Source organism: Schistocerca nitens, chromosome 7 (genome assembly GCF_023898315.1).
Source record: "Schistocerca nitens isolate TAMUIC-IGC-003100 chromosome 7, iqSchNite1.1, whole genome shotgun sequence".
Classification (NCBI taxonomy): domain Eukaryota; kingdom Metazoa; phylum Arthropoda; class Insecta; order Orthoptera; family Acrididae; genus Schistocerca; species Schistocerca nitens.
In genome coordinates, this window is record NC_064620.1 from 197,739,163 (window position 1) to 197,753,329 (window position 14,167).

At 40.1% G+C, this 14,167-nt stretch overlaps 1 protein-coding gene across 2 annotated transcripts in view; it reads right to left on the reverse strand.

The window, feature by feature from the left end:
* Positions 1-14,167, reverse strand: part of LOC126195009 (vacuolar protein sorting-associated protein 16 homolog) — a 231,027-nt gene that overhangs the window by 41,272 nt on the left and 175,588 nt on the right. For both annotated transcript variants that reach the window (XM_049933435.1, XM_049933434.1), the window contains 2 exons: positions 3,584-3,745; positions 3,248-3,397 (listed from right to left, as the gene is read on the reverse strand). In XM_049933435.1, coding sequence (XP_049789392.1) covers positions 3,248-3,397; positions 3,584-3,745 — 312 coding nt within the window. The remainder of the gene's footprint in view (positions 1-3,247; positions 3,398-3,583; positions 3,746-14,167) is intronic.

The following is a 14,167-nucleotide window of genomic DNA, read 5'->3' on the forward strand; positions in this document are numbered from 1 at the left end:
TAGTTTTCAAAATCATATGTACAAAGCCAGGAAATTAAAACACTCCTTTTACTATTTTTATCACCCCTTCCTATCATGCCCTTTTTTTAATTGGTTTCATACTGATGATTTACCAATATGCCATCTGTGATAGTGATCTTATGAAAAATTGCTTTTTATTTTGAAATACTATGCTTCACCTTCCTACAGACAGTATAAATATATTTTATAAGCAAGTATTTTATAATTTCTGTACAACTGTCTTACGTTTCCTATTTTCCTTCTTTGGATTTTATTTCAAACTGACTTCTACTGCTGACTCATCATTCTCTTATTCTCTATGTTATTTTAACTAATATTTTTATCAATAAGATTAAGTACATCTGATGGATCAGATTACCAATGAGGAAGTATTGAATCGAACTGGAGAGGAAAGAAATTTACGGCAAAACTTTGTAAAAGGATGGGATCAGTTGATAGGACAAATCCTGTCATCAAAGAATAGTCACTTTGGCAACTAGGACAGTGTGTGGGCTCATGGGAACAGAAAGGGAGATGGTGGACACTAGAGGGACACCACAGCTTGATTACAGTAAGCAGGTTGAAATGGCTTTAAGTTACAGAACTTATGCAGAGATGAACGGACTTGCACTGGATAGATTAGCATGGAGAACTGTATGATACCAATCTTCAGACTCAAGATAACAACAAATGACAACAGCAACGATGATGACTCTTTGTGGAATTATGTATGGTTTATATGCCCCTGCCTTTGCTGTATCAACAGTGGCCTTAGTTATTTCCTTCTTTACTATTGTTCTCTCATCTTCTTCTGGATTACCCTCCATTGCCTCAATGCCCATATCATTCTGTCTTAATTTACCAGTATCCCACTTTCAATATTTCTTTGTTTTTCTTTCAGTACAATAACTCATTACTCAGAGGGAGTCCAGTTGATATTGCCCAGTGTCACTTATGTTTTCTTTTTTCCAAGTATATCTCCTTTTCCAATTTTCAAACCTGTAATATAACTCGTAATACCCACCTCAATAACCAAAGATGTTAATGTATGCTTGTAAAGTGGTGCTCAATTCTCAGTACATCAGTTCAAATCTTAGTGCTGCAAAATTTTCGCTGGTATTTGACCAGAAAGGGGAGGAGAGTTGGTGGCGTAAGGCTTCTCATCACAGTCTTTGCAAACCTCTCTGTAGTGTCTCATGAAGTGAGGGTGTTTGACACTGACAATGGTGATCTGTCCATTACATTAAGCCCAATGGCTCCCTCGGGGCTATTCGACAGAAGTAGGCAATCTGCCAGTACTGGGTGTCACCTTCTCCCTTCCATTCATCCTTAACAACACAAACCTAATATTATCATCTACAAACACTCTCATCAGAGTCATCCCCATGACATAGTTACACACATGACAATTTGTAACAGGTTTCAGAAGGCAATGGCAAACCACCTCCACTACGACCTTCCAAAGAGTGGTGATGAAGGATTCCTGCCTCTGCTCCACTGCACTCATTTCCTGAGTATGGGACCACAAAACTCTTTCAGGATTGTAGCCCCTCTTGTTTGTTTCACCCAACCCATATTGCTCATTAATTCTGCCACTCCCCCCTTTGTCTTCTCATGCCACCAAATTGCAACAACTCAAAATTACTAAATCATCATTCCGGCCTGCATACTAAATCAGTTCCTTATTTTCGTCACACACACTATTTTATAATCTTTGACTGTTAAATGAGCATGTAAACCTGTACAATAATACTTATTTCCTTTATTTCAGCCCTGAAAAGCATAATTTCATCACTGTATCAAAATAAAATGCACTTGAGGAAAGTGCACAATTAGTATGAGACACAATGGCTGGTCAGTTTTTACCATCATGAGGTGGAATTTCAGGTACTGTTGACAGATATATTTAGAAGTAGAAAAAGCAATACCTAGCTTTTGGAATTGACAGTCCTCTGGGAGAAGAGATGAACAAGTTTGGCAAAGTTGGAAAAGAGAAGCAAATCACTCAGACCCCAGGTTTGGAAGTACTGCCTTATCGTGAGGAGGAGGGAGAGACATATGACGTGTAAGGTGTGAAAATGTAGGACAGTTCTGAAAGTGAGGTGTTGCTTTTTGTACTTTTGATTGTGTCAGTCGGCATTTCTCAGAATTTTGCTTTCTGGATTCTATCATTGTTTTGTTCACAGTAACTCACTCTCACCCTATAATCTACTCATAAGAAATCAATGCATGCTAAAAATATTCACTAATATGCTCCTCCTCCTCCTCACTTTCCTCCCCCTTCCCTCACTCATGCTCCCAACTGTGCAGTCCTCAATCAGGGACTGAAACAAGGGACTAGCTCATCTCTGGCCTTTTTCTCTTTTTTTCATCTTTGAAGGCACCCCAAAGGCAAGAAAGTGTCTTATCTGTTCCTTTAATCACTTTTCAAAATATAATCAACAGAAACATGGTTCCTCTGTACACTGAAAATATCTGAATTGAGATGTTATTTTTATATAAAAGCAATCAATGGTGGGACTCAGGACCTTCAGGTTATTAATTACACATTGATCATGAAGGCCACAGTGATAATAGCATAATGAGATCAACAAAGAGACATTAAGAGAGGTGACATTGTATGGTTCATTCAGCATAATATTACAGAGGAAGGAGGGGTAGGATGGGACAGGGTATTGAGAGAGTAATCACGAAGACATTGAATCAACAGAAGATGAGGAAGAGAGAGTATCGGACTAGAGAATTTTCTGCAGAGCTGCGACCTACAACATTATGAAGGGCAAACCCAGAGAACCCCTATGATATCGTAATGCTACTTAACCCAAATCCATCTCAGTCTGTGTCACTAGTGAAAACTATTCTTTATCTCCATCTATCATTACTATTTAGAAAAATAATCCATTCCATCATTTAACTAAAAACAAAAATTATGAACTGTGACACTGGTAAGAATTCTTATGTATGAATGTTTGGATGTCTTGAATCCCCCTTTTCTCATGTGGACTTTGATGAACTTTTATAAGAAACTCTCTTGGCTTCTCTGTAACATAAGTGTTGTTTAATTATTTTCAAGCTGAGGATTTAGCAACTGCAGTCCTATTACACCACAAAAGAAGCAACAGTAAATATTAGCATATTATTTTAATTGTAAAAGTGATAGAGTCAAACCAATATTAGTTTGGATCAGTAGCTCGTAACTTCATCAACCAAAATAGAACAGCATACAAAAATGTAATAAATATATTACCTTCAAGTCATAACTTTCACGAATAAAGCAGGCAGCCTGTGCATTGAAATCATCCTCCTGAACATATATGTCCCTCAAGGTTTCGGGATTGTGATCTCGACAATATTTAATATACAATGCTTGAGCCATGGGAAAATTTCTTACTGCCAACTGAAACACACATAATGTGTATATTAAATACATGGTACATAAAAGCAATCCTCTACATTTAGTTTCCCATTATATTATGACCATAATATAAAAACAATGTAGTTGTTAACAGAAGTCCGTTACACTCAAATTTGTAGAAAAAAATTAAACAAATAAACACTCTACACTCTCAAACATTTTACTGACCTGAAATTCTCCTAAAGGCATATTCTCACGGAGATGGAGCAGCACAGTGAACACAAGATCTGTATCACCACTTTCTATGGCTTTTACTAATGCTGGTTTTACTTCACCCAATCTCAACAGGAGCGGAACTTGAAGATTTGCACGAGGCTCATAATCCATTAACTGTGAACAAGAATGTCATGTGTACTATAAGTGTACAAAACCATTTTGAAGAATGTTTATATGCAATCAGAAAAAGAACTAAACAAATAGGAGGGACCTGATCACTGCTCATAAAAGTGGTGGTACTGAGCAGTGGGCAGGGGCATGAAAATAGGTAAAAAAAATCCTTAGATTTCATTAAAGTCCTCATGCAATGAACTGGGAAACTCTGTCTACCAGCAATACAAGCATGATGGGTGGATTGCTGAAGCTGTGGCCCCACCAGCGACTCTATCACAGCAAGACTACACTTAAAACTATGGGTGAACACAACACAGTGGTTTGTTTTCAAGTAGCCCTCCAACAGATGCCACAGAAAAGGGCAGTGGCCACTTCACCACAAGCAGTACTTGCATGGTCACTGGAGGCTCAACAGGTATGGTACTGCTTGCTTCCACTGATCACATGCCCACAAGTTCACTGTGCAATTATCATTCCGCCAAAGCTCTACTTGCTACAGGGCAGGCAGTTCCAACCACAGTGCCAATCATGGTGGTTCACTATAGCATCCATCCATGAGCAGCCAGCAATTGCAGGCAGAGCCCGCACCTCCTCTGAACTCAGTCTCATTCATATTCTGTGCTCCTGGATTAGAATACACCAGCTGACTTCAGTATTATTGCCTATTAACTATTGTCAATGACAGGCAGCAGACCAGTATTAGACCTGTACAAATTAACTTTCATTGGTGAATGACATTCTATAAAAGACTTAGTTATACTCCAAGTGGTTGTGTTCTGTGTCAACTAACTAATCAAGTCAAAGACTATTATTTCTTATCTAAAGTGCACATCAAGAAGATTATTATTTAGTGTGTTATCAGATTTCCCGTGTGGAGTTTGCTGGTCTCCCATCGGGCACCTCCCCAGGTGGCGGATAGGGGAATGCTCACCAGATATGGTAGGTACCGGGGAAATAAAATAACCGGGGTGGACCAAAACTAGCAACTGCTGCCTTGTAGTATGATATTGGCTTATCAAAGGCTAAAGGAAGAAAACCTTGAGTAAAAATTACCTGGTCCTCCGGGTTGGGGGTTGTGCAGTGGGCCAGTTCCTCACTCACATAAAAACATAAAAATGCTAAAAAACCTAATAATATGCCTCGGAAAAATTGGAACTTTGTACGACGAACTGGCGATGAGAAACGGAAAATGATGTTTGGATGCTGGAATGTGCAAGGTATTTCCACTAAAATAAATTTACTACCTGCAGAACTTGACATGTTCAACATGGATGTTGTCGTACTCTCTGAAACAAAGAAGAAAGGCCAAGGAGAAGAAGAACTGGATAATTATGTACATATCTGGAGTGGGGTATCAAAAGCAGTAAGATTCAAAGCAGGAGTCTCCATTATGATAAAGAAATCATGGACAGAAAGAATCACAAATTGGACATTCATCAATCAACATATTATAACTGTTGAAATGACATTATTTGCTAGGGAAGTTGTAATTATTGGCATATATGCACCCACGAATGACACAAAAGATAAGGAGAAAGATACATTCTGGGCCACCCTCAGGGAGACTATTGAAAAAATCCCAAGAAGAAAGGAACTGATTATCATGGGAGATCTGAATGGAAGGGTAGGAATTAAAGAATCTTGAAGAATAGTAGGAAAACATGGAGAGGACGAATATAATGACAATGGGGAATGATTGAGTGCAATTTGTGAACAATTTGATCTAAAAATTACTACACATTTTTCAAACATAAGGACATTCATAAATGTACTTGGCAACAGAATACTAAAGAACTTTGTTCTATAATAGATTATATTATCATTAGGCAAACAAGTAGTTTCAAGGCAGTAGACGTCAGATCTTTTAGAGGAGCCCAGTGTGGATCAGACCACTATCTAGTTAAAATGAAGTCTTTCTGGCCATGGAAGAATGCAAGGAATGATACAAGTAACATAAATAAAATGAACCAGACTGAGAAAGATGAAAATTTACCTTTTAATATTGACAGCCTACAAGACGAAAGTATCAGAACACTCTTTGCGGCCAGGATGGAAAGGAAACTGGTTGAATCATTTGAAGGAAGTACATAGGAAATATATGACTATATAAAAGCTAATGTGAAAATCATAGCAACAGAGGTGTTGGGTAAAAAAGATAGCAACCACAACCTTGCAGCAGGGTGTTGGTCAGAGGAACTAGTGGTCCTTATTAGAGAAAAATGAAATGCGTTCCTTCAGTGGTTGAATGATAAATCAGAAGAAACAAGATCAATATACAAGGAAAAGAAGAATGAAGTGATGAAAAAAATAAGGATGGCAAAAAATGAAGCATGGGAAAGAACATGTGCCAAGGTGAATAGCAAATTAGGATTTGGGAGAGCAAAAGAAGCATGGCCATTATTAAAAGGGCTTCGACAGGATACAAAAAGCAGAACTAATCTCCAACTCATAACACAAAAGGAATGGGAAGAGTATTTCCAAAAATTATTAAATGAGGACAGAGAAGAATAGCTAGAAGAAGGAACAGTGGAACAAAAAGGACATGAAGATGATGAGATCCAGATTTTAGAAAGTGAAGTACTTCTGGCATTGAGAACAGGAGAGAATGGTGGATCACCGGGGCCAGGCAATATCAATCTGGAGTGTCTGAAATACGGTGGTGACAAAATTGTGAAACTGAGAACACAGCTCTTCAACAAAATGATACATGGAAATTCAATATCCACCGAGATGAAGCTAGGTTACATTAATACAATATTTAAGAAAGGGGATCGCAAAATTTGTTCAAACTATCGAGGAATTTGTGTTACAAACACATTTATGAGAATTTTTGTGAAAGTAATTAAAAACAAACTGCAAAAAAAATTTAGAACCCAAGAAGAACAATGTGGATTCACAGCTGGGAGATCATGTGTAGAACATATTTTCACATTATAACAGATTTTGGAGAAACATAGGGAAAAATCAGAAAATATAGGATTCATTTTCATAGATGTAGAAAAAGCGTATGATACTGTTCCAAGAAAATTACTTTGGAGAGCACTACATATGGCAAACATAAACCCTTCCTTGATTAAAATAATACAACAGATGTATAAAGATAACATTTGCCATGTGAAAGTTGGTAATAAACTTTCACAGAAATTTAGAACAATCAAAGGCCTTTTACAGGGCTGTCCCATGTCACCATCATTATTTAAAATCTATATAGATATTAGCCTTAGAACATGGTTTCGTAAATGTAATAGTATGGGATTAGAAATAAGAGATGGAGTTTACCTTCATCATTTATTGTTTGCTGATGATCAAGTAGTCATGGCACAAGATGGGGAGGATGCTAACTATATGTGCAATCAACTAGCAGTAGCATACAAAACTTGGGGTTTGAAGATTAATTACCAAAAAACAGAATACTTGACTAATGATTCAGATGAGCTATACATTGAAGGAAATAAAATCAAAAAGATAAACACTTTCTGTTATTTGAGATCCATTTTAGAAATCGAGGGAAAATCAGAGTCAGAAATCAATAAAAGAATTAGTAGCGGACGGAGGGTCATTGGGATGCTTAACTCAGTCTTATGGAGCAGGAATGTAATGAGCAGAATTAAAAAATTAATATACAAATCCATATTAGAGAGTGTGGTTCTGTATGGAACTGAGACCTGGACAATTAACATGAAGCACATTAAAAAATTACAAGCTCTAGAGATGGACTTTTGGAGAAGATCGGCAAGAATCTCCAGGAAATAAAAGATAAGGAACACTGAATTAATAAGGAGACTGGAAATGAAAGAAAGAATATATGACGTAATGGATAGGAAGAAATTACAGTGGTACATGCATGTACGACGAATGGAGAAAACCAGAATATCAAAATTGATACTGGAGTGGGAACCGGAGGGGAGGAGAAGAAGAAGAAGAAGAAGACGACGACGACCTATGACCACCTGGCTCCAAAATGTACAGCACACAATGAGGAGAATGGGCGCAGAGGAAGAGGACACAAAAGATAGAAACACCTGGAGGAATATTTTGAAAATATAGTTTAAGAACGTTTATTGTTTGTATTGTAATTTCCAAGTAAATTATTATGTTGGAGATAAGCCTCTGTAATGAGGAAAAGCTCAAAATAATAATAAATAGTTATCAGTTTTAATAACTTAGGGTCCATGAGGACATTGTTTGTGAATCATTTCATTTTATGGTTGTTAGAATAAAGTATTTTCACACACACACACACACACACACACACACACACACACACACACACACCATGCCAAATAACCAGGGTGAGTAGAAGACTCAGATGGAACAGAAGGTGCGGAAATGAAGCTCATGGAACAGGAACAGCAAGAAAGGAAGGCTAGAAAAGATAGTACTGGGATGCAGGGGCAGCCATTCCGCAAAGAATATACAAGGAGAAAAAGGCTTATAGTATCAGAGAAAGGATGTAGAGCAGGGAAAAAGAGGGAAAAGATTCTAAGAAGACAGCTGGGATGCAGTAGAAGAGAAAGAAAGTGGGGTTAGTGATGAACAGATGAGGGAGTGGGATAAGGTGGGAATGGGAGAGGGGGAAAATGTACGTGGGGGACAGGGAGTAGGGAGATTGAGATCACAAAGATTGTAGGAACAAAGATAGATTTCTCATCTACACAGTGCATAAAATCAGGGAGAATTAAAATGTCGTGGATTGTAAAACACCTACTGAAGTCAATCACGTCATATTGCACAGCATGGTCAAAACCAAGGTTATGCAGCTTGCATGTAGTCAATTTAATAGAGTGCACTACCATGAGTAAATAGTTTCTTAGTGTTCAAACCAATGTAGAATGCTGTGCAATGACTACAGCGAGGAATACATAGGATTTCTCTCCTGAGAGTCGTCAGTTGCAGTTCCCCTGCTGCTTCACCAGATATTTGCAATTTCGTTTGTGGGATGTGCAGCTTGAGTCATTCTAAACAAATACTGTTCATCACATCTTCCATGCTAAGCTCAGTGTCAACAAAAAGCATCAATTTGTATCCCCTTATTAGCAAAATTACTTTTCAAGCTGAATTTTACACAGCCATTCGATAGAGCAGTCGCAAACTAGTCTAGTTCAATATTCATTTTATCAATATGTATTAACAAGAAAAGTAAAACATGAAGCACAACTGGTGCTCCAGTCTGAGAAGCACTCCTGCATGGCAGTAGGAGACAGCACAGAGTGGGACAGCATGGAATATAACACAAATTGGCCAAGGCAGACATGGCGTACAAATAATTATCAATCTTCTGGTGTCTGTTGTGGTTACCGGCTGCATTAGAGAAATTAGTAATAAATGTTACTGGTATTTTCTTGTGCTTTTCTACATCATTCACTTTGTCACCATGCTTCATCCATTATATCACAGATCTTTGTTTCTGCATAACTCATGCACCTTTGACTTTAATGCCCGATGTTTCAGCAAGCATACCTGACCTTAAACCTCCCATCTTCCTCCAACCTTCTCACTTTCAGCTTTATGCACCCTTCCAACCCCCTCGCATTCTGCAAGGCGCCCAGCCATGCCTGTCTCCGGTACAACTGTTCTTTTTACCTGTAGGCTTATTGCAAAAACGACTTTGATGCCTCTACACTACAATCCACACATGAAAACATGCAGTCCTTATCAGCCCACTTGGATGAGTTTCCCTACATACTTCAGAACCTCAGCTTTCATGTCATACTCTTGTGGGAGACATGGCTGAAGCAGAGTATCCCCTCCAGCTTTCTAAGCCTCAATGGCTAAGCTTTCCAGAGACACAAAAGAACAGACAACAGGCCTAACATATTTTCATTGAACTTAAACCTCTCAAAAGATAAAACACTATCTGTCTAATATACAAGTCACCAAAACTTGGGCAGCTCTCTAGCTTTGAATCCACACTCTCAGGTTGTGAATCTTAGCATAAACTCATACACTACCTGATCAAAAGCAACTAGGCACTTCTACTTAATACATAATTGACCTCAAGATGTCACACGAGGCAAATATGCCAGTATAAATGGAGGAGGAAAGTACTGTGTTGTCAGTAAAGAAGCAGTAACTGCAGCATGGGTCGGTCAGGAGAGCTCAGTGATTGTGTATGTAGACTTGTCATGGATGTAACCTGAGTAATAAATCCACCAGTGACATTTCAACCTTTCTAAATTTGTTTAGTTTAACTGTTAGTGATGTAAATGTGAAGTGGAAATACAAAGTAACAACCATAGCAAAACCACGACGAAGCAGACCTCATGGACTGATGTAAAGGGATCAACAAGAACAGTGGAAAGTGTTTGTAAAAAAATTGCATGAAATCAGCAGAAGGGATCCCTCATGAGTTCTGAAGAGCTACCAGCAATCCAGCTAAAACAATGACTGACCTAGGGAGTTAGAAGGAATGATGTACTATGGTTGAGCAGTTTGAAGTGGTGTTGAAGAGCAATACCACTGGACAGTGGATGACTGGAAATGAGTAATTTGGAGTGATGAAACATGTTATACCCTGTAGCAACCCAAAGGAAGGGTTTGGGTTTGGTAACTTCCTGGAGAATGTTATCTGTCGTCATGTATCATGTTAACAGTAAAGTATTAAGGAAATGGTGTTACAGTATGCAGATTTTTCTCGTGGTTAGGATGTGGTCCCCTTATGGTGCTTATAAAAATTCTAAATGTGGAAGGATAGGAACACATTTTGCAGTGCTGTGTACTGTGTACAGTACAGGAACAATTTGTAAAAGGCTGCTTGTATCGGCATGACAATGGACCCAGTCATACAGCACCATCTGTGAGATAATGGTTTGTGGACAATAACATTCCTGAAATGGACTGTCCTGCCCAGAGTCCCAATCTGCACCCACTGGAATACCTTTGCGATGAATTGGAGCATTGGCTTCACTCCACATCCCAGCATCCAACATCATTACCTTCTCTGGTTTTGGCTCTTGAAGAAGAATGGGCTGTCATTTCTCCACAGATGTTCAGATACCTCACCGAATGTGCCCCCCCCCCCCCCCCCCCCCAGCACATTTCAAGCCATCATAAAGGTGAAAGGTGGACATAACCCACAAAACATCCACTAATAGCAGTCCTGATAATCCATTTCAAAATTTAACTAACTGTACACTTTCCTGCAAAAACATTACATTGCCCACTTGGGCCAAATCGCCATACAACAGATACTCATGTTTGCAAAAATATTTGCAACCAAATCTGCATATAGTAATTGGCACTGATCAGATCTCTGCAAGTAGTTTGCCTGCTGATGATGCAACATACATGACTTACTCACTGCAAAATTCACAGAACGAACCACAAGTAGTGACTTTTGAAGATTTTTAAGTGCATGAATAGTTCTTGTTTACAGTTGACACCTAGGATATTTCTTGGTGAGTAACAGCAAGAAATAACAAACAATGGAAAATCCAGGATGGAATGTAACAATATTAGAGAAGGAAAGTTGCTACTCACCATATAGCAGAGCTGAGTTGCGATAGGCACAGCAAAACGATTCACACAATTATAGCTTTTGGCCATTACGGCATTTGGTCAGCAATAGACACACAACACATCACAACACGCATACATACACACACTCACGCAAACGCAACTTGCACACGTGTCTGCAGTCTCAGATAACCACACTGTAAGCAGCAGCACCAGTGCATGATGGAAGTGGCAACTGGGTGGGGCTAAGGAGGAGGCTGGGGCAGGGAGGGGGACAGTATGGTGGGGGTGGCGGGGATGGTGAAGTGCTGCAGTTTGGACAGAGGGCAAGAGAGAAGGTGGGGGACCGGGGAGGGGGGGGGAGGGCAGGGCGAGGGGGGGGGAAGTAGTGAAAAGGAGAGAAATAAAAAGAAACTAGAAGACTGGATTTGGCAGTGAAATGACGGCTGTATAGTGCTGGAATGGGAACAGGGATGAGGTCTAAATCAAGATGGCCGGACACGGGATTGAACCGTTGTCCTCCCGAATGTGAGTGCAGTGTGCTAGCCACTGCGCCACCTCGCTCGGTCACATGACTGGTTTCACAGGTAGCCCTGCCTTTGATGGGATAAGTGATGTTAGTGACCGGACTGGATGTATGGGACAGGTCTTGCACCTAGTTCTATTACAGGGGTATGAGCCATGAGGTAAGGGATTGGGAGCAGGGGTTGTGTAAGGATGGACGAGTATATTGTGAAGGTTCGGTGGACAGCGGAATACCACTGTAGGAGGGGTGGGAAGGATATTGGGCAGGACATTTCTCATTTCAGGGCGTGATGAGAGGTAATTCAATTGCTCCAGTCCCAGATGGTACTGAGTTACAAGGGTGCATGCTCCTCTGTGGCTGTACTGCGGGACTTTGGGAGTTGGTGGGAGACTGGAAAGATAAGGCACGGGAGATTTGTTTTTGTACGAGGTTGGGAGGATAATTATGGTCAGCAAAGGCTTCAGTGAGACCCTTGGTATATTTTGAGAGGGACTGCTCATCACTGCAGATACGATGACCACGGGTGGCTAGGCTGTATGGAAAGGACTTCCTGGTATGGAATGGGTGGCAGCTGTCGAAGTCGAGGTATTGCTGGTGGTTAGTAGGTTTGATATGGATGGCGGTACTGATGCAGCCATCTCTGAGGTGGATGTCAACATCTAGGTAGGTGGCTTGTTGAGTTGAGTAGGACCAGGTGAAGAAAATGGGGGAGAAGTTGATGAGGTTATGGAGGAATGTGGACAGGGTGTCCTCACCTTCAATCCAGATAGCAAAGATGTCACCAATGAATCTGAACCAGGTGAGAAGTTTAGGATTCTGGGTTTTTAGGAAGGATTCCTCTAGATGGCCCATGAATAGGTTGGCATAGGATGGTGCCATGCAGGTGGTCATAGCCATACCCCGGTTTTGTTTGTAGGTAATACCTTCAAAGGAGAAGTAATTGTGGGTGAGGATATAGTTGGTCATTGCGACTAGGAAGGACGTTGTTGGTTTGGAATCCATAGGGCATCTGGAAAGTTAGCATTCAATAGCAGTAAGGCCATGGGCATTAGGAATGTTAGTGTACAAGGAGGTGGCATCAGCAGCGACGAACAGGGCACCTTGTGGTAAAGGGACAGGAACTGTGGAGAGTCGGTGGAGGAAATGGTTGGTATCTTTTATACAGGAGGATAGGTTCCAGGTAATAGGTTGAAGGTGTTGGTCTATGAGAGCAGAGATTGAGTTGGGGCACAGTAACCGGCCACAATGGGTCATCCTGGGTGGTTGGGTTTATGGACTTTAAGAAGTATGTAAAAGGTGGGGGTGCAAGAAGTGGTAGGGGTAAGTAGAGAGATGGACTCTGGGGAGAGGTTCTGGGATGGGCCTAAGGATTTGAGCAGTGACTGGAGATCCTGATGGATTACTGGAATGGGGTCACTGTGGCAAGGTTTGTAGGTGGAAGTATGTGAAAGCTGATGGAGTCCTTCCATCACGTAATCCAACTGTCAGAAAAGTGGTGGTCAGCAACTGTCAGAAAAGTGATGAGAGTGGGTCAGCGATGTTACGTATAACATCACTGACCCACTGTCATCCAACTGTCAGAAAAGTAGCATATTTGGAAAACAAGTAACATCTGATATACATCTCCACTCTACACCTGAAAGAAAATAATAATTCCAAAACAGACAGGACATGACAGCAACAATGTTACGTGTAAGAGCACCTGACAATGGCAATTTGCCAAAATGGGCTCATTGTGAATGAGATAAAATATAAACAACTTACATAGCAGTGTAGCTGGATATTATTCATAAAAAAGTATTTTTATTAATGATTAGTACAGTCTGTACACAGCATGCCATGCCTGCTTGCTGTACTTCTACCCGGTGGTCAGCAAAATATTTACGATGACTGTTTATGGATTTGGTCTTTAACATTTCCTATGATGTCCAGACCATTTACGTCATGACTTTAGCATGACTCAGTGAGGATTTAGCATAAGGCTGTTATCAGTGTGAGTTGCCCATTTTATATGTTACCTAGCTGTAGTTTTAGCCTAGTTTCATTTCACTGATGGCAACTTGAAGGTGTTCAATGAATGAAACTGGTCACAACACAATAAATGAGTGATAATACAGCTGAGCTGGTTTTTTATTACATAATACAGTTGAGCTGGTTGTTTAATCATCAATATTACTGTCAGCTGTAGTGCTCAACATGATCAACAATAGTATTTGTTTGGGTTGTCTCAATCTATGCATTATTAAAACAAAATTGTACAGACAAAATGTTCCTGATGACTCTTAGCAGAAACGCCATATATATGATCTGATTGCTTCCATATGTGGCTCTAAATTTTATGGGATAAGAAACGCAGTGCAAGGCCTTGAATACATGGTGGTGGGCTGATGTATGGAACAGGCCCTGTACTTAATCTCTCAGAAGGTCGTGAGCAGTGTGAG